Raw genomic sequence first — 20843 nt, 5'->3', positions numbered from 1 at the left:
ATCAGCTTCAGATTTTTCACTCACACAACTGGGACAATTTACAGCAGCCAATTAACCTACCAACCTGTAAGTCTTTGGGATGTGGGAGGAAACCATAGTACCTGGAGGAAACCTACACGGTCCAAGGGAGAATGTGCAAATTCCACACAGACAGCATCCGATGTCAGGATTGAACCAAGGCTTCTGGCGCTGTGAGGCAGCGACTCCACTAGCCACTGCCACAATGATTCAGTTGACAGCGTGTTAGGTTTCTGAGACATTTGTGCAAGGCCACAGGTACAAATTAACAGCGCTCAGTGATCCCATTTTCAGAGAACATCTAGTCCCCAGAGAATCCAAAGAAGAGAAGGTTATAATATTTAATGCCGTGTCAATCCTGGTATGAAAAGTGAGATGAAGGGAGAAGCAAGCCAGGGTACAGCTACATGGTTCCCTGACAGAGGCGACACAAGTAGACAGGGTGGTGAAGAAAGCATTTGGTATACTTGCCTTCATCTGTCAGGGCATTGAATACGGGTGTTGGGACATCATGTTACAGCTGTACAAGACGTTGGTGAGACCACAATTGGTGTATTTTGCGCAGTTCTGGTCACCCAGCCATAGGAAGGATGTCATTAAGGTGGAAAGGGTACAGAAAAGATTCACAAGGATGTTACCGGGACTGGGGGGCTTGACTTATAAAGATAGTCTGGGACTTTATTTCTCTGGCGTGTAAGAGGTTGAGAGGTGACGTTATAGTGGTTTAGAAATTCATGATGGGCATAAATCAGGTTGATGATTATAGTCTTTTTCCAGGGTAGGGGAGTCTAAAACTAGAGGACATAGATGTAAGGCGAGAGGGGAAAGATTTAAAAGGGGCCTCAGGGTCATCTTTTTCACACAGAGGGTGGTGGGTATATAGAACAAGCTGCCAGAGGAAATGGTAAAGACGGTTATAATTACAATGTTTAAAAGATATTTAGACAAGGACATGGATGGGAAAGGTTTAGGAGGATATGGGCCAAACCGAGGCAAATAAAACTAGCTCAGATAGACATCTTGGTTGGCAAGGACAAGTTGAGCTGAAGGGCCTGTTTCCATACTGTATAACTCGATGAATCTGTGATTCTAAAGGGAGATAAGTGACTCTAAAAGTGAAGAAAATTATTTGAATACATTCAAATATTCATTAATCAAAATCTGAAGGAAGAGGACTCCACTTTTGTTAGTTTTCCCCATGAGAGATGTTGTTTAGCAGCACTTAACATTCCATTAAAAATTTATTTACACTTGCATATCCCAGTTTTATCAGGTATAAAGGTGCTGGAAACTCTAGTGTGCCCTAATGGACGTGCTAATCGGGTAATGCAACAGGCTGCAGCGATGGTTTTGGACTTTGGGTGGAAACAAGTGAGCATTGCTTGTAAAAATGTGCAGCCTGATACTCCTGTCGGCAAGTTGTGGGGTTGGTAACCACTGGATTTGGCATGGCAGCAGGGACAGGCAATGGGGTGGGTGGAGTGAAGGTGGTGTCATTGGAGACCAGTATCAGAAAGTGGAGAGATTGGCATGTCAGAAGACAGGGTGGCCAGGGAATGGATTTGTGGATCACAAGAAAGGATGGCGGGACCACATACTGTGGGTGGGAATAAGGGGTTGTGGGTTATGGGTTTGGCAGCTGAACATCTGGTGGGGTGGGTAAAGTAATGAGGTGGGAACTGAAGAGCAGCAGTTGAGCAGTCAGAGCAGGGGCATTGGGGTTCTCAGTGGGTGTGAGGGGTCAGGGCATCCTGGCTGGGAATTAGAGAGGGGGCATAGGGATGAAGCCACATCATTCACTTGCCTAGCAGTGTTAAGCCCATCTTATAGCAGGAGTGGTCAATTAGGCAACCTGAAAGTACTCCAAAGGTAACCTTAGACAGGGAACAATGTGAGCAACTGATGGTGAAGCCACATTGTTGCCACAGAGGTCTGCTTGTGTCACCAGCTATGATGGGTCTTTTCTCGGTGGTGAAATAGGCCAGCTTTGGTGATGTGGTGGGGCGGCTGTGATTCTGTGAGTCAGCTCCTGTTCCATTGTTGTTTGGATGCCTTTCACATCCTACATGCTTTGAGTGTTGAATCCTTTGTAATAAACATGGATCAGTTGATGTGAAGTGTCTATTTTCATGTGGTCATTTTCTGTGCTATCTGTGCTAAATGTGAAAATCTATCCTGACCAATGTTTTTTTTAATGCATGTAAGAATATAAGAAATAAAAGTAGGAGTAAGTCATTCACCCCCTTGCACTTGCTTATCCACTCAGTGTCATGGCTGATCTTTTACCCCACTGCTATTTTCCAGGAGTCACTCTGGGCTTCATTTACATTCAAATACTTATCGATCTCTGTCTTAAGTATACTCAGTGACTGAGCCTCCATAGCTACCTTGTCAACTCCAAACATTCACTATCATCTAGATGAAGAAATTTCTTCCCATCTCTGTCCTTATTGGCTGACCCTTTATGTTGATACTCTGCCCTCTGGTGCTCGATACCCCAGCCAGGAGAAATGTACTGTCTATATCGCCCTGTAAGAATTTTGGATGTTTCAGTGAGATCACTTCTCATTCTCCTGAACTCTCCAAAGATATAGGCTCATACTTCTTAATCTCTCCTGATAGAAGAGTTTCCCCTGTCTGTGGAACCAGCTTGCTTAACCCATTGTTGCGTTCCTTCTATAACTGAATATCCTTCCTCAAGTGGAGAAGCTGGCCCTGTACACAGAATCAGGACCCTATATAATTGCAGTAAGACATTTTTACATATGTAATTTGTCTTCTTAAATGCTTGTGCACATACCTGTTACCTTCCAGTAATTATATACAAGGTCCCCCTGAAAACTAATTCCTTTCAAATTTTCATATTTTAAAAAAATGCTCCGTTTGTCTATTTTTCTTTCAAAGTGAATAATCTTACATATTCCCTCATTATCATTGAATCATCAAGGACAGAGACAGGTCCTTCAGCCCACCTCATCCATACCGACCATGATGCCTGTCTACACTAATGCCATTTGCCTGCATAGGCCCTTATCCCTCTAGTCTTTTCTGTCCGTACCTGTCCAAATGCCCTTTAGACATTGTAATGGTATCTGCCTCCTCTAGTAGCTCATTACAGAGTCATTCTGTAATTCTGTAAGCTATTTCACCTTCTCTGTGAAAATCTTATCACTAAGATCTTCTTTAAATTTCTCCCCTCTCACCTTAAACCTATTATCTGTCCTATCTATTCCCTTCATAATTTTATAAATCACAATAAGATCATTCCCTCAGCCTCCTAGGTACTGGTGAGAATGAACCCAGAATAAACCGATCTCTTATAACTACAGCCCTCCATTCCAGGCAACATCCTGGTGAATCTCTTCTGTACTCTCTCTAATGCTACCCTTCCATCTACCCTGCCTTTCACTTAGCCAGTCTGCATCTCCCTGAAGCCTGTCTACATCCTCCTCACAACCCTCACTGCTATTTACCTTTGTATCATCAGTAAACTTGGACATATTACACTTGATCCCCTCATCTAAATCTTTGATATGGATTGTGAGCAACTAGAACATGACTAGTCACAGCCTTCCTTCCACTCATTTAAGCCCACTCTCTGCAACAATGGACTAACAGGTTGATTCCTGGGACAGGGGAAACTCCTACCTGGAGAAGTTAAGAAATGTGGGCCTATACTCTGCAGAATTCAGAAGAATGACAAGTGATCTCAGTGAAACATCCAAAATTCTTACAGGGCTTGGTGGGGCAGATACAGGGAGTACATTTCTCCTGGCTGAGTATTGAGCACCAGAGGGCACAGTATCAAAATAAAAGGTCAGCCATTAAGGACAGAGATGGGAAGAAATTTCTTCATCCAGTGGAGAGTGAATATTTGGAATTCACTAGCCAAAGCTCAGTCTATGAGTATGCTCAAGACAGAGATCAATAAATGTTTGGATGTTAATGAAGCCCAGAATGACTACCCTCTATTTGCTGTTCATTGGCACCTCTTCCTCCCACCTGATTAAAGGGATTTCTTTCACTGTTTTCTTTTTTGTGCCATCTTCTGCCAATAAAACTGAGCACAAACCATTGCCTCTTTCCTGTTACAAATCTGCTGCATCTTTTAGCTCCAGGGTAAATACTGAGAATGAAGACTAGCTTACATTTATCTAGGTCCATAAACTGGGAAACAAAGGCACCCTGAGGTGCTCTACAGAAAAATTAGATCCACCCAACAAAGGGTAAATTCAGGGTCCGACCACTGCTAGTGCTATCAGGAAAAGGGATAAAGCATAATTACTTCTTAACAAAGAGGATGCTGGAGAGGACTACGGCTCAACATTAGACACGGACACTGCTCAGTGACAGGTCCTTTCCACAAAGACAATGGAGCAGAGCAGAAACCAACACAAGCAACAGTTCAAGCAGACCAAATGTTAACATTGCATATATTCCACTGCTGTTCATCAGCTGAGATGATAGGGTTGTCTTGACAACAATTGATGGAGCGTTTTTGAACAGTGGATTATATCACACAATCCTCCCTGCTTAAACTCAACTAACAAGGGCTAACCCCTTTAGAAGAGGAAAAGGTCTTGTGACCCAAATAACTCTCTTCCGCTAGCTACACTAATATGATTGCCCTCCCCCTCCTCCCACCTCCACCACTCCCCTCTCACACTCTTCCAGTCAGGTAATGACTGTGCTGCAGACTTAGAAACGAATCATTCTGACCTGCAGGTTAAGTCTTCATTTCTTTTACCAATTAGTTTAAAAGGATAGAAGTCTGTCTCCGAACCCCACCTTTGTAACAAAAATCTGCAGCAAAATTCCTCTAACGCAGTCCCGGAATTAAATAGGGAGTAGCAGGAAATTGAATAATCTGGGTAACAATAAAAAAAATCAACATGAATGAAATTGGATTAACCTTCTGGTATGCGGCTGACACAGTTCTGTAATTCTCAAATCGACCTTCCATCCTTCCTGTCAGTTCAAACATTTTCCACTCCAAGTAGTCCTTTGTTGTTTTCCCCTGTATGGTTCTGAAGTGCCTAAGTAACTGCTTTGCATCACTAATGTGAGCTGGAATTAAAATTGGTGGCATTAAACTGTCAGAAAATGTCATCTATTTGTCATTGGCAACCAGCCGACTGTCTGTGAGTGTGTTAAGCCATCTCAATGTTTTTTCTAAGTTCTTGTCCAGTCTTTCCTTCTTCCTGGAAATGCAGGTCAAGATATTCATCTGTGCCTTTACAGGACCACCACACAGTGCATCCACAATCACTCTGCTCATTGATTCTGCCTGGGAAAAATACAGCATTGGCCAATGACCAATACAGTGGGAGTTCAGATGACCTATTCCACTCACTTCCACATAGGGTCCGATTGAAATATGTAATTCCCTGATTTATTACTTTTACTATGATGCTAGTGGTTCTTTGCGCTACATGTTTTTGCTTTATGCAGCTATATTTTGCTGTAGTGCTTGGCATGCCACTCTCTGCTCAGAGAAATACACTGTATCGAAACAACCACTATGCATCTGGCCTAGCCTTCTCGATGTATGAAAATTCACTTCAGGAACCATTAACCAGGAATGCAGTTCAACATAATTTCCATTTGTATATTGAGGAGTTATTGAACGATGAATCAGGGGACACGAGACTGCAGATGCTGGAATCTGGAGCAATAAACTGCTGGAGGAACTCAGCAGGTCGAGCAGCATCTGTGGAGGCAAAGGGATAGTCAACGTTTCAGGTGGAGATCCTGATAAATTGGGGGCTATGGCTGGGTCTGGATGGTGGAGAGAAAGAGGGCTGTCAATCAGGGACCCAGTGGAAGATGGGTTTGGTCTGGAGACTTTCGGGATGGGGGGGGTGTGGACAGGGAGAAATTTCACACCTAGGGTGGTAAGTTTGCCAAGAGGTCATTAGAGGCATCAGCACAGTGATCCATTGAAGGGGCAGCCTATATTCTGTGCTGAAGCCTCAGCAGCAGGAGTCAGAACCACAACTTTTGACTTGGGTCTGAATGCTCCCAACAGAGGCATAACTTAGGTGCGTAAAGTAGTGTGGCCCAACTGGGAAAAAGGAAGAATTAAGGAAGTTGTTCAGTGTTGTGTTGTACAATCTTTACTTTGTAACTTTTTCAACCCTTTGAAAGGTAGTCAATGTCAAACCTACCCTCAGATTTGTTCTACATATTTCATAGATGTTAATAGAGTCAGAGAGAAATAAAAACAGATGGAAACAGACCCTCAGCCCATTAAATCCGTGCTGCCCATTTACACAAATCCTGCATTAATCCCATTTTATTCTCCCCACATTCCCATCAATTCTCCCCATCTGCCGACCAGGGACAATTTATAGTGGCGTATTAACCCACCAACCCACACATTTGTGGGATGTGGCGGGGGGGGGGGGTGGGGGGAGAAACTGGAGCACTCGGAGGAAACCTATGCAGTCACATGAGAAAGTACAAAATCAACACGTACAGCACGAAGTCAGGATTGAACCCGGCTCTCTGGCACTGTGAGGCTGTGGCATTACTAGCTGCGCTAATGTAGCACCTAGTGTGTCGGATTAATAGAACATAGAAGAGTACAGCACAGGAACAGGCCCTTCAGCCCACGATGTTGTGCAAAACTAATTAAGATAATGATGCCGAATTAAATGAATCCCTTTTGCCTGCACATGGTCCGTATCCCTCCATTCTCTGCATAATCATGTGCCTATCTATCGTATTTGCCTCCATCACCGCCCTTGGCAGCACATTCCAAGCACCTACCACTCTCTGTGAAGGAAACCTACCTCGCACATCTCCTTTGAATTTACCCTTCGCATGCCCTCTAGTATTAGACATTTCAACCCTGGGAAAAAGATACCAGTTGTCTACTCATGATAAAATTATGCCTCTCATAATTTTATAATATGCCATAAAGCCTATTTCCTCAACAAATAAAAATGCAAGTGCCTTATTGATGAAGCCCTGACATCATGTCATCCCTTTCACTTCTTTAGGATTCCTCTGCTGATGAACTGGTTTTACAATACTGTTGTTATTGTAAAGGAAGCAAGTATGGCTGCTTAATCTATGCACAGCAAACAGTAGGTCAACCAATGACCTGTAAACTGGTGACACCTCATCAAGAGACTTCAGTTTTCAAGTGATGACTTACCTTAGGACTTGATTTGTAGACAAATACCCCCAATATCTGCAGTAGTGCTAACAGCCATTGTTTGTCTCTACTGGATGAGTGAAAATTTGGCCAGGCCTCTGAAATCCCTGCCATTATGTTCACATAATGCTCAACCAGTGCTGGCGTCCACCAGAACTAGCAGACAGGTAAAACAATTGATAGCAGCACTTTAGTACTGCTGCTTCACCACTCCAGCGACCCAGGTTCAATCCTGACCTCCAGTGCTGTCTGTGTGGAGTTTGCACATTCTCTCTGATACCACATGGATTGCCCCACGTGCTCTGATTCCTCCCACATCCCAAAGACATGCTGGTGGGTTAACTGGCTGCTGTAAGTTACCCCTTAGGGTAGGAAGGTGGCAGAAGAATCAAAGAAAGAAAGAATAATTTGTAGGGTTACCCAAGAAACTGCAGTGAGTTGTGAACGCAGCCCATTCCATCACGCAAACCAGCCTCCCCTCCATTGATTCTGTCCACACTTCCTGCTGCCTCGGGAAAGCCCACTCCAGTCGTTCTTTCTTCTCCCCTCTCCCATGGGGCAGAAGAAACAAAAGCTTGACAACATGTACCACTAGGCTCAAGGACAGCTTCCATCCTGCTGTTATCAGACTCTTGAACAGACCTCTCGTACGCTAAAAGATGAACACTTGATTTCCCAACCTATCTCGTTATGGTCCACTGCACTTCCTCTGTAACTGTAACACTATATTCTGCATTGTTTTGTTTTCCTTTTTACTACCTCATTGTACTTCTGTATAGAATGACCAGTCTGGCTGGCACGCAAACAAAACTTTTCACTGTATCTTGGTACATGTGACAATAATAAACCAATTGCCAACTTGCTCTGCTTGCAGCCAACATGGGCTCAATGGGCTGCCTGGTCTCCTTTGTTATAATAAGTAAATAAATAAACAAACATAGTGGTTTAGTTGTGTACAAAGTACCATGCTGTACTTCCATTATTTAAAAAAAATGATTATAGAGGTGATTCCCCCAAATAATTGACAGGGTTGTTGTAACCACAAAGACCATATGAACACCAGCACTGAGCTCCAAGCAGCCTGAGTGTTGTTTGGGACCATGAAGGCTGTGAAGTAGATTGAAGGTTGTGAGACAGATTTACAGCCAAAGATCAGGGAAACAGGATCAATCAGACAACCTGGCTTTTTCCTGAACCACCCCAGTATCATGCCTGGAGCATCTCCCCAAGCGTGGAAGCCAGGGAAAACAGCAAAGCATGGATTACATGCGAGAGGTAATTTATCTTGCTGTAGATACTGTGCAGTGTTCATCAGTGCTTGATTCATTGCACTCAGAGAGCTTTGAAGGTGCAGGACTAATTAGGGATGGGTCACCGGATTTCATTCAGTAAGAGCTGTTTCAGTCGTGCCAGCAGATCTGCCGCTAAGGTTTTGATGCCCTCCTCCTGCGGAGATAGCTGCCGAAATGGCAGTTGGGTTTGCCTCATCTCTGAGCAAACATCTCAACCTGGTTCCCCAGGCACTCAGCAGTACCCAACTACACCAAATGATGCATCATTGATCTTTGTCAGGGCAAATTAGCCAGTGTGCCTTTCACAGACTGAGGGCTGGCAGGTTCACTGTTCTGCTGTCACTCCACTCCTGCTTTTTAACAACTACCCAGCTTCTGTTCTTAAACCGAGATAGGTGTGTACCATGTTCAATCACACACTCACCCAGACACACCCACTTGTATGCATGTACACGTGGCCTATTGCACTGTCATTAAACCCTATCCATTGATCTGCAGAATGCATCTGTTCACCTTCAAAGTCAGCCCTTTTAAGTTGGGTGTCAATGCATGTATGAGTATGCTTATGCAAGTACAAGTGTGTTTTGAATTCACATGGATGTATGTATACACACACAATTTCCCATTTCTTTTCTAATTTGGTGATATCTGCAACGTTAGAAATGGTGTTTAGCTCCAGAGTCTAAATAGTTAATGTAAAGTGTGAACAGCAGTGGATCCCGCACTGATTCTTCTGGAACTCCACTTTCCATCCTTCCACAGTAATTAGCTACCTCTAACTCCCAATTTCTGCTGAAGCTAGCTAGCTATCATATGTGCTCCTTACCCCTAACTCTGCTTTCTACTATTATGAAGCAACTTTCAAGAAAATTCTTGATAATGTTGAGCCCTTCATTCACAGAGATCCTGTAGAGTATTGACTATAAGGTCTATATTGTAAATGTTGCAGTGTTTAATGATGTGAGACATCACAGGTGAACCCAGCTCTTCCCTTGCCAGGATCCACACTTGGCTTTGCTTCCCTGCTGGGTCTTTGGACTTTTGCTCCCACACCACATCCCAAAGATCAATTGTAGGTCACCGCTTAATCCCTCCCTTCTCCCTGACCACCCCAGAGGAGGCCATAAATCGCTGGGATCTTTTTCAGCTTGCCAAAAGTCCTAAATGATCTGAGACTTCCCATTATCCGAAAAGAAACTTGGATGACCCTTACTGACTTTGATGGTGGGAGCTATTTTTCCTGTGTAGTCAATGGGGAGGATGTGGGGGCAAGGCTGGGAATCCCCACCCAGCCTTACTTTACAGGAAAGGCCAACAACATCATCAGGCAGTTTATATGGAGGTAGAAGGAGGAGTGCTGTGAAGGAGCCAGACTGGAGATGGAGTTCACCTTCCCTCAATGGGAGGGCCAAATTCTCAAAGACCACCCAACGTGCCCCCACTGCACCACATCTTGGCACAGTACAGTTTAACATGGGTACAGGACTGCTGGGTAAAGTGTGACATTATAAAATGTGTACAGTACTGCTGAGTACAGTTCGACATTATATAAGAGGTACAGTACTGCTGGGTGCAGTCTGACATTGTAAAACACTGGCACAGGCCTGTCTAATTGCAAATTTCAAAGAGCTATTTTAAAGAGCTGGTGCAGGCACAGTGGACTATAAGGTTCAGTGGATTATCATCTTCCCTCCCTCCCTCCCTTGCTCTTTCTCTCCCTCTCAGCTTATAGATCTTTTGTTAAGAGATGTGCAGAAGCTTGGATTGCCAGATAATGTGGATTCTGCAACATACAGAAGTTATTGAAGGTGGACAGGGAGAAAATATGTTCCTGATGTAGGGGAGGGGAAATCTCTGCACTATCAGAGGAAGCCATGAACAGGTTTTCAAGTTTTCTTTCTGAATTGTTGTGTTGTCTTTTGAGTTTACCTCAGGAAATACTCTGAGGACTGCACTGCTTTAAAAAAAATGGTCAGATTTCAGCAACGGGTATCTGGCAGATCATGTATTACACTTTTTCCTCCTTGTTTGTTAAATAATATTAGGCTGATTGCTGTTCTATTGTTCTATGAGGTGAAATGTGGGCTTGTTCTGTAAAATTGCTGGTAAAAAGAACAGTGAAGAAGGCTGTCTGAAGTTAGAACAGGATCTGGGTCAAATAGGAAAGTGGACAAAGCTATGGCAGATGGAATTTAATTCAGAAGTGCGAAGTGATGTGTTTTGGGAGGTTAAAGCAGGGCAGGACGTATAGGTAGAGGTTTATAAAACCATGAGGGGCGTAGATTAGGTGGATGGTCACAGTCTTTATCCCCAGGATAGAGGAGTCTAAAACTAGAGGGCATGGGTTTAAGGTGAACAGGGAAAAATTTAAAGGGGACTGAGGGACAAGTTTTTCGCACAAGGGATGGTGGGTATATAGAATGAGCTACCAGAGGAAGTGGTAAAGGCAGGTACAATTATGTTAAGAAGACATTTGAACAGGTACATGGATAGGAAAGGTTTAGAGAGATATGTGCCAAATGCAGGCAAATGGTACTAGCTCAGACAAGTACCTTGGTCAGCATGGACGAGATGGGTTGAAAAGCCTGTTTCCATGTTGTATAACTCTATGACTCTCACTGACCAGTTTTTTTGTTGTCTTTGGTATAATAGAGTCTTGTTTATGTGACCAGACTAGTAACCAGAAACTCGCACAAGTCACCCAGACACGTGACATCAGTTCCTGCCATTTGAGAGTTTGAATTCAGCCTCTTCCTCTGCTGTACATTTTCAGGGGAGATCATGATCTTGAGGCTGGAGGGTCACGGGACCACAATGTGGAGCGTTGGTTGACTTGCTAAGCTCTTGCAGCTTGATGCTCAAGTGATGTATGTTCTTGTCCCCAGGTGCCAGTGCTGAGACCCATGGACCTAATGGTGGAGGCCAGTCCGAGGAGAGTGTTCGCCAATGCTCACACGTATCACATCAACTCCATTTCAGTCAACAGCGACTATGAGACCTACATGTCGGCTGATGACTTGAGGATAAACCTTTGGCATCTGGAGATCACCAACCGAAGTTTCAGTATCCTTCCTTCAGAACGCATTGTGTTTCAGGTTCATGGACAGGAAAGGTCTAGAGGCATATGGGCCAAACAAGGGCAAATAACACTAGCTTAAGTGGGCATTTTGGGCTGAAGGGCCTGTTTCCATGGCGTATTACTCTGTGACTCTAGGACTAATGAGCTGTACTTTATACTTTACCGTGACTGAGGTCAATAGAATAATGGCGGGGACGCCATCTGACAGGTTCCTTGACTGGCTAGTAACCAGAGGCACAGAAAATATGGGTCCCACTCACTGAAAATAATAACAACCTGCTTCCCTCTTTTCTCCCCTTCATCCCTCAGAGCTTCCTCCTGTCATTGACAAATAATTCCACGATCATCAATGCCTCTTTCAGCACTTCAGCCTTTCCTCGTTGGTGAGTGTGGACAGTGAGCACTGGCAGTCTGATCGGACCCAGGGAGACCAAAACCAGGCCATGAAGCCCTCCTCGGGAGCCAGTCCTGCACAACCTGAGCTGCCTCTCAGAAGTACACTCCGTGCTGTTCCAAGCTCTATGGAGGGGTTTCCTGGACGGGCTGCTCCTGCACACCCTCCACTTCCTCGCCCTCGTCTGCTATCCACACACACCGCAGCAGTCTGTTTTGCCATCTGGCGGAGAGATAGGTCCCCAGTGGAGGTAACTTTCTATGTGGAAGTCCTCCCCCTTTACATTGGGGACCTGGGTTGGAGAATGATGCACAGAGCAGTGCTGTGCAGCAGCATATTAAATTGGTTCACGGACTCCCAGGTCGCCTGCCATTTCTGCAGCTTGGAGGAGTCCATGTTCCATGTATATAGAAATGTGAGAGGTTGCAGCCCCTCTTTGAGTATTTGAAGGGGCTGTTTCTCAAGTTCTGGTTGCACTTCAGCCACACAGTCTTGACCTTTGGGCAAACGGTACGGGGGGTGGTGGTGGGGGAGTTGGTTGGGGGACCTCTTCATCAGTCTGCATCTGGGCTGGCCGAGGTGGCCATTCACAGGTCTGGGCAGTGGGCCGTCGGGAGTTCTGCCCAAGCTAACTACCTGTTCTGGTCCTCTTCTGAAGGTACATCCATGCCCACGTGTCCCTGGAGAAGGAGTACGCAGTCTGTTGTGACTGTGAACTGAGTCACTGGAGAGACACTGAAGCTGGTTGATATAAATGGTCTTTATTCGTCACAACAAGCAGACATTCTCCTGGAAACCCTCTAAGCAGATCTCCCAATCTCAAAGTACATCACGTTTTTCTACTCTTAAAAACAACAGTAACAGCATGTGATTCCATACAACCTCAATAGCTACAATGACATCGTTTACTTCAATATTTTGAGTCTGACAATGCTTCCATAGAGTTAGGTATTTACAATGGGATACACCTCTAAATGTTAAAACCACCTTTGCTGGGACAAAGTAATTCACAAGGATGGTCTAAAAACTTCTAAGGACAAAGATCCCAGACACCCAAAATTAATGTTGTGAGGGCTGACTCTCTGTGTACTCAAATATCCCAACTACTGGTGGAGAAAATATGCCTGTGACCGTGTTTGATAATATCAGTCTGGTCTGCAAGTTTCCTTGAACTTGGTTACAGTGGTGCAAAACAATATAGCCGGTGTTGCTGGGTTTGATGTAAGCCAATTAACATATCCCCATTGTCTTACGTTCAGCTGATGCAGACGAGATCGTCTCATGGTCACAACACTTTACAAACCATATCTCTTGAGCAGCCAGCCTCCTGCTATGGCCCAGTAGCCTGTGCTCTGTAAACAGTACTGTTTGTTTACAAAGCTGCCCTTTTAATTTCAAACTGATTACTGCTTGCAATTTACATTAAGAGTTGAAGACTGGTTCTTGTTTGAATTAATGCCTGGTATCTTCACATAATTCCATAACTCCTGAATCCCTAACACAGTGTTCACTGCCTTGCTGGAGGCCTTTCAGGATGCTCGGGCACCATAAAGACTGGAATGCATCCTGGACAAGGATAGTTGTGGTTTAATTTGAGAATTATGTAAATATTTTGATAAAAGTTAAAAGTAAATATATAAATAAATCTTCTTTTAAAAAAAGAATGATTCAGCTGAATGAAAACTTTCTGAAAGGGAAGAGAGACATTTGGGTGAGGGAAGATGGTGACTTATCCATACAAGCCCTTACTGTCTTGACCCAGTGTGATATGAAGATCTTATTTAAGTCAGTGGTGGCCCCCTAGTTGATATGGCTAATTATTGATGCTGATCCCTCGACAATTGGTTACATTCTATATGACACTGGTCTGTTCAGACCCAGTCCCAGGGTGAAGAGCAATTGAATCACTGCTCCTTCATTACAAGGAACTTGCAGAACTCAGAACTGTGGCCTGAATAGACCAGGAGAAGCTCTCCCCAAGGTTTCATTTGCATCTATGGGTCGTACCTTTATACTGGAGACAGAAACCCCAGCAGGGAAAGTTGACATTGGTTTTATTTTGGAGCTATTTTTGCTTGTTTGGAAGGAACAGCATTTTATCAGTGGCACAGTTGTCTCCCATTACCTCTCCATTTGGGTTTCTCCAGTCCAATTGGGTTTTTTCTTGCAGGTCCCACCATTTAACCTTATACCTGCAACTGCACTGCCGTTGGTCACCCAGCATGTCCATCCTCAGTGTGTACCACCTTCCCAAAGCCAGTGGCGCAGCTTGTAGAACTGCTGCCTCAGCACCAGCACCGTGGTTTCGATCTTGACCTCAGGTGCTGTTTATGTGAAGTTTGTACCTTCTTGCGACTATGTGGTTTCCCCTGGGTGCTCCAGTTTCCTTCCACATCCCAAAGACGAGCGTGTTGGCCACTGTAAGTTGCTCCTAGAATGTAAGTGAGAGGTAGAATCTGAGAAGAGTTAGTGGGAATATAGGTAGAATAAAATGGGATTAGTCTAGGATGGGTGTAAATGAGTGCTTGATGGTCAACATGGACTCACTGGGCTGAAGGGCCTGTTTCCATACTGTAGGACCCTATGACTCAGAGGTAAAGTGAATGGACTATCTGGTTGACTGAACTCGTCTCCTTTATTCTAAAGTAACAATGAAATAATGGTGTTCAAATTGTTTGTTTAGTGCATTCTTTCCCGAATGGTTTCCTTCCTGGGTTTTCCTGAAACCTCTAATTTCTGGAGACTCCAGAGGAATTCTGATGAGTTGACATCTTTATTTCCAATTGTTACTTGGGGACATCCAGAATATATCTCTGCTTTTTAAGATGGAATGATCCAACCCATGTTGGGAATTGGCCATTGAACCCTCAGCACTAAATTCCTTCATGCTCATCTGTTTTACCATTGTTAAATAAGCTTGCAGCCCATCTCATTCCAGCCGAAGGGAGGTAAAGATCAACCATTAATTAGCCTTTTTAACTAGTGGCCTGGTTAAAAAAAGACAGACTCTGGTTTCTATTGCACTTTCCACACTGGGGATGTTACAGTTCTTTACAGGCAAATTTAGTGCTTTTGTAGTGTAGTCACTGTGTTAAGATAGAGGCATTGGAAGTAAGCATGCTTTAAACAAACAATTTGAAAGCTATTGTTTTTTTAGTTGGTCTCACAATCTCACTGGCTCTCCACTCTGCTTTGGAGCACCGAGACAACCATAAAACATAGGTCAGGCTGCTGTTTATTGATTACAGCTCAGTGTTCAACACCATCATCCCTTCAGTACTAATCACCAAGCTTCAAAACCTGGATCTCTGTACCTCCCTCTGCAAATGGATCTTCGACTTCCTTATTGGGAGATCACAGTCAGTGAGGATCAGTAATAGCATCTCCTCCTCACTGACAATCAGCACAGGTGCATCTCAAGGATGCGTGCTTAGCCCACTGCTCTACTCTCTCTACACTCATGACTGTGTGGCTAAGCACAGCTCAAACACCATCTATAATTTCGCAGAAGACACCACTTTTGTTGGTAGAATATCGGATGGCAACGAAGAGGTGTACAGGAGTGAGATAGGTCAGCTGGTTGAGTGTTGTTGCAACAACAACCTCACGCTCAACATCAGCAAGACCAAGGAATTAATTGTGGACTTCAGGAAGGGGAAGTCGGGAGAACACACACCAGCCTTCATTAAGGGGTCAGTGATTGAAAGGGTGAACAGCTTCAAGTTCCTGCTGTCAACATCTTGGAGGATCTGTCCTGGGCCCAATACATTGATACAATCATGAAGAAGGCACGTCAGCAGCTCTGCTTCATTTGAAGTTCGAGGAGGTTCATTATGTCACCAAAGACAAATTTCTATAGATGTACAGTGGAGAGCATTCTGACTGGTTGCATCACAGCCTGGTATGGAGGTGCCAGTGCACAGGATCGCAAGAGGCTGTAGAGGATTATAGACTCAGCCAGCTCCATCACAGGCACAACACACCCCACCCCATCGAGGACATCTTCAAGAGGCGGTGCCTCAAGAAGGCTGCATCCATTACTAAGGACCCTCACCATCCGAGACATGTCCTCTTCTCGTTACTACCATCAGGTAGGAGGTACAGGAGTCTGAAGACCCACAGTAAATGAGTCAGGAACAGTTTCTTCCCCTCCACCATCAGATTTCTGAACGGTCCATGAACCCATGAACACTCCTTCGTTATTCCTTTTTTTTGCACTATTTATTTATTTTGTAATTTATGTCTTTGCACTGTACTGCTGCTACAAAACAACAGATTTCACATCATGTAAGTCAGTCAGTGATAATAAATCTGATTCCAATTCTAATTCTGATCCTGAAAGAATAAAGGTTGGGAGACTGGTTCATTCAACAGATAGTCCATTCACCTTCCCACTGGCTTGTTGACATGCTAGACAACCAATGGTATGGCCATTGCTGGCAGAAGGTTAACTGAGGGGACCTCCAAGAAAAATTCCAAAGAGACTAAAGACTAAGGGGCAGGCACAGTAGCGTAGCAGTTAGCGTAACACTTTACAGCACCAGCAACCCGGGTTCAGTTCGGACCACTGTCTGTAAAGAGTTTGTACATTCTCCCTGTGTCTGCATTGGTTTCCTCTGGGTGCTCCGGTTTCCTCCCACATTCCAAAGACGTACGGGTAAGGAAGTTGTGGACATGCTATGTTGGCGCCGGAAGTGTGGCAACACTTGCGGGCTGACCCCAGAACACTCTACGCAAAAGATGTATTTCACTGTGTGTTTTGATGTACATGTGACTAATAAAGAAATCTTATCTTATAAACCCTAAATGGAAAGACAACATGAGGAGGACTGTGCCTCTGTTAAAATGATGTCCCTTTGAAAAGGGTGAAATAGCTCTGAATAGAACCATAGGGCATCTTTCCCTATTTTCCAGTTAAGAGGCAGAACCAAAGGTAGTGTCAGATTGAATGTGACCTACCTTAAAGGAATTAGCATCAATAACTACTCCCATTAACTGGTTATGGCACAGTGTTGGAAGGAGGTGGTCAGTAACTCTAAACCTCTGCCCCAGTCACATGCTGTATAAATGCATCAAGGGTACAGGAGGTAGAATATAACATTGTACATGGAAACGTGATATTGTACTCGAGTCTTGTTACTGCCTTAATCCATGGCTTTTCAGACATTGTAGATATAAAGCCTGCCAACATGGAGGAGTTGACAGAGGTGATCACGGCAGCAGAATTCCACCCGCACCAGTGTAACATGTTTGTGTACAGCAGCAGTAAAGGAACGATCCGACTGTGTGACATGCGGGCATCAGCACTGTGTGACAAGCATTCCAAGCGTGAGTATTGGTTTATCATTGTCACTTATACTGAGGTACAGTGAAAAACTTGTCTTGCATACCATTCGTGCAGATCAATTCACTACACAGTGCAGATACATTGAGTTAGTATAGAGTGTATTGAGGTAGTACAGGGTAAAAACAATAACAGAGTACAGAATAAAGTGTCACAGCTACAAGGAAGTGCATTGCAGGTAGACAATAAGGTGCAAGGTCAAACAAGGTAGATTGTGAGGTCAAGAATCCATCTCATCATATAAAGGAACACATCAATAGTCTTATCACTGTGGGATAGAAGCTGTCCTTGAGCCTGGTGGTATGTGCCCTCAGGCTCCTGTGTCTTCTGCCTGATGAGAGAGGAGAGAAGAGAGAGTGACCCGGGTGAGTGGGGTCTTTGATTATGCTGGCTGCCCATCTCAGTCTTTCACTGCGTCACTTGCTAATGGTTTGCGTTGTTGACTACCATCTCTGTCAGGGAGGCCAAAAGGGGCCATGAAATGTCCTTAGCGAGCAGCATCAAGGATAATCCCAAGGCATTTTATACTTGTATTAAGAAAAAGAGGATAACTAAAGAGAAGGTAGCTCCACTGAAGGATAAAAGAGGGAATTTATGCTTGGAGTCACAACAAGTGGCTGAGGTACTAAATGAGTACGCTGCATCGGTATTTACCGAGGAGAAGGAATTGGAGGATAGTGAAAGCAGAGTGGGGCATGCTAATGTGCTGGGATATTTTGAGATTAAGAAGGAGGTAATGCTGGGTCTTCTGAAAAGCATTAAGGTGGATCTCCCCAGGGCCTGATGGCATATAATCCCAGAATATTGAAGGAAACAAGTGAAGAGATTGCTGGGGCTTTGACAAGGATCTTTGTGTCCTCACTAGCAACAGGCAAAGTCCCAGAGGACTGGAGAGTAGCAAATGTTGTGCCTTTGTTCTAGAAGGGAAATAGGGATAATCCAGGTAATTATAGACCAGTGAGCCTCATGTCAGTGGTAGGGAAGCTTCTGGAGAGGATACTGAAGGATAGGATTTATGTACATATGGAAAGGCATGGCCTGCTTAGGGACAGTCAGCGTGGCTTTGTGTGGGGCAGGTCATGCCTTACAAACTTGATTTAGTTTTTTGAGGAGTTGGCAAAGCTTGATGAGGGTAAGGCAGTGGATGTTATCTACATGGACTTCGGTTGGGCATTTGATAAGGTTCCTCACAGTAGGTTGATTCAGAAGATAAAGATGCATGGGATCCAGGGTGAATTGCAAGTTTGGATTCAGAACTGGCTTGCCCATAGAAGACAGAGAGTAGGGGTGGAAGGCTGTTATTCTGGCTGGAGGCCCGTGACCAGTGGTGTTCCGCAAGGATCAGTGCTGGGACCTCTGCTGTTTGTGATATATGTCAATAACTTGAATGAAAATGTAGATGGGTGGATTAGCAAGTTTGCAGATGACACTAATATTGGTGAAGTTGTGGACAGTTGTGGACACTATCAAAGAATAGAGCAGGATATAGATCAGTTACAGCTATGGGCAGAGGTGGCAGATGGAGCTTAATCCGGGCAAGTGTGAGGTGTTGCACTTTAGAAGGTCAAATGAAAGGAGGAAGTATACAGCTAATGGTAAGCCCCTTAATAGCATTGAAGTACAGAGGGATCTTGGGGTCCAGGTCCATAGTTCACTGAAAGTGGCTACGCAAGCGGATATGGTGGTAAAGAAGGCGTATGGGATGGTCACCTTCATTGGTAGGGGTGTTGAGTATAAGAATAAGGAAGTCATGCTGCAGCTGTGTAAAACTTCAGTCAGACCACACTTGGAGTACTGTGTGCAATTCTGGTCACCTCATTATAGGAAGGATGTGAAGACTGTGGAGAGGGTGCAGAAAAGGTTTACCGGGATGTTGCCTGGATTAGAGGGCATGTGCTATAAAGAAAAGTTGGATAAACTTGGGTTGTTCTCCCTGGAGTGTCAGAAGCTGAGGGGAGACATGATAGAGGTCTTTACAATTATATAGGGCAGACAGTCAAAATCTTTACCCCAGGGTAGAAATGTCAAACACCAAAGAACATGCTTTTAAGGTCAGAGGAGGGAAAGTATAAAGATGATGTGAGAGGCAAGTTTTTTATGCAGAGAGTGCTAGGTGTCTGGAATGGGACCAGGGGTAGTATTGGAAGCAGGCAGTTTGGTAGATTCAAGAGGCTTTTAGATAGACACATGAGTATGGATGGATGGATATGGATAATAATACGCAGAACAAGGACATTTAGTATGAATTGGCATCAACGTCTGCACAACGTCATGGATGGCCTGTCCAGTGCTGTGACTCCTTCAAATTACCACTAGTGTGTGGCTAAAGAATCAAAGGAAAGTTGATGGGCATGTGAGAGAGAATAAATTGCAGTGATCCAGGTATATAAGGAGAGAAGGAATGGGACTGATGGATTGGTCTGCTGAGAAATGGGATAGACCCAATTGCCCAAATGGCTGCCCCCTGTGTTGTAATAAGTAAGCGAGAGGGAATGGACTACTGGACATTCCCTCTCGCTTACTTATTACATAACACCAGAAGTGAAATACTGTGGCCACCAGGAAATAAAAGCAGTAAAGGCTCAGGTCAGTGGAGAAACAAAGTGATGAGCTTTCATCAGAATTGTAAGATGTTGGAGATTAACCATTTAAAAGTCAGAGAAAGAAGGTTTGGTGGGGAAGAAAGGAACAAATGGAAGTGTAGGGGAGGAGAGGTTTAATGAGAAAAGTAAGGATGTAAAAAGATGACAATAGGACAAGAAGAGAAACAAAAGATAGAACCAGGAAAATGAGTGCAGTTGTTATAATCTGACGTTACTGAATTCAGTGGAGACCAGATGGGCATGAGTTGCCTAATCAAAAGAAAAGCAGCTTTTTTTTTCAAGCTTGCATTGGATTGTATTTAAGTGAATCTTTCCAGCAAACAGTGTGGAATCTGGGCTAATCTTGACTCCAGACCATGTTACCAGGGAGCAGAAATGGGAAAATGTGAAACCTGAAATCCCAATTCCTTTGCCAGCCGACTGGTCAAAATTGCAGTCTGATGGGTACATAGAGAGGCAACTGTGACACAGGTTATAAGTGCAGAGGAGCATCCTGCAAGTGGGAGCAGAACTGTTACTGTCACTGCCCTCAAACAGAGAGCTTTTTCACAAAGGAGAAAGGAATAAATTGAAAAATTGTACACCTGTCTGCAGAATGTCAATAACCACTTGGGGGTCTTAGTAAGAGATAACATTAATACTCATCTAGAGAGATGTGTGTGTTAATGAAAGGCTGTCTTCAAGGAGTTATGAAAGGTAGGTAGGAATCCCTAGCCCATGACCACCAAAAGTAGAGCAGGAGCACTCGAGGTGGCACTGCAAACCCTGAGTCCATGCAGCGGGAAGCCCAGTGTAAGTGGCAGGAGGAATGCGTCACCTTACCAACTACCCACCCGCTCAGCCCATCAGGCTTCTCCCATCCCACCTACAAATGGCAGTGTGTCACCTTCTTGGACTGCTGCAGTCCTTCTGCTGAAAATGCTCCTACATTTCTGTTGAGGTGGGGGAGGG

General features: G+C 44.3%; 1 protein-coding gene across 3 annotated transcripts in view; it reads left to right on the top strand.

Annotated features, from left to right (window-relative positions):
- Positions 1 to 20843, top strand: part of LOC127569518 (serine/threonine-protein phosphatase 2A 55 kDa regulatory subunit B beta isoform) — a 493802-nt gene that overhangs the window by 438950 nt on the left and 34009 nt on the right. For all 3 annotated transcript variants that reach the window (XM_052014239.1, XM_052014240.1, XM_052014241.1), the window contains 2 exons: positions 11358 to 11535; positions 17109 to 17273. In XM_052014239.1, the coding sequence (XP_051870199.1) occupies positions 11358 to 11535; positions 17109 to 17273 (343 nt within the window). The remainder of the gene's footprint in view (positions 1 to 11357; positions 11536 to 17108; positions 17274 to 20843) is intronic.

The sequence above is a fragment of the Pristis pectinata genome, chromosome 4 (assembly GCF_009764475.1).
Source record: "Pristis pectinata isolate sPriPec2 chromosome 4, sPriPec2.1.pri, whole genome shotgun sequence".
NCBI classification, from domain to species: Eukaryota; Metazoa; Chordata; class Chondrichthyes; order Rhinopristiformes; family Pristidae; genus Pristis; species Pristis pectinata.
This window is presented reverse-complemented; position numbering and strand designations above follow the sequence as displayed.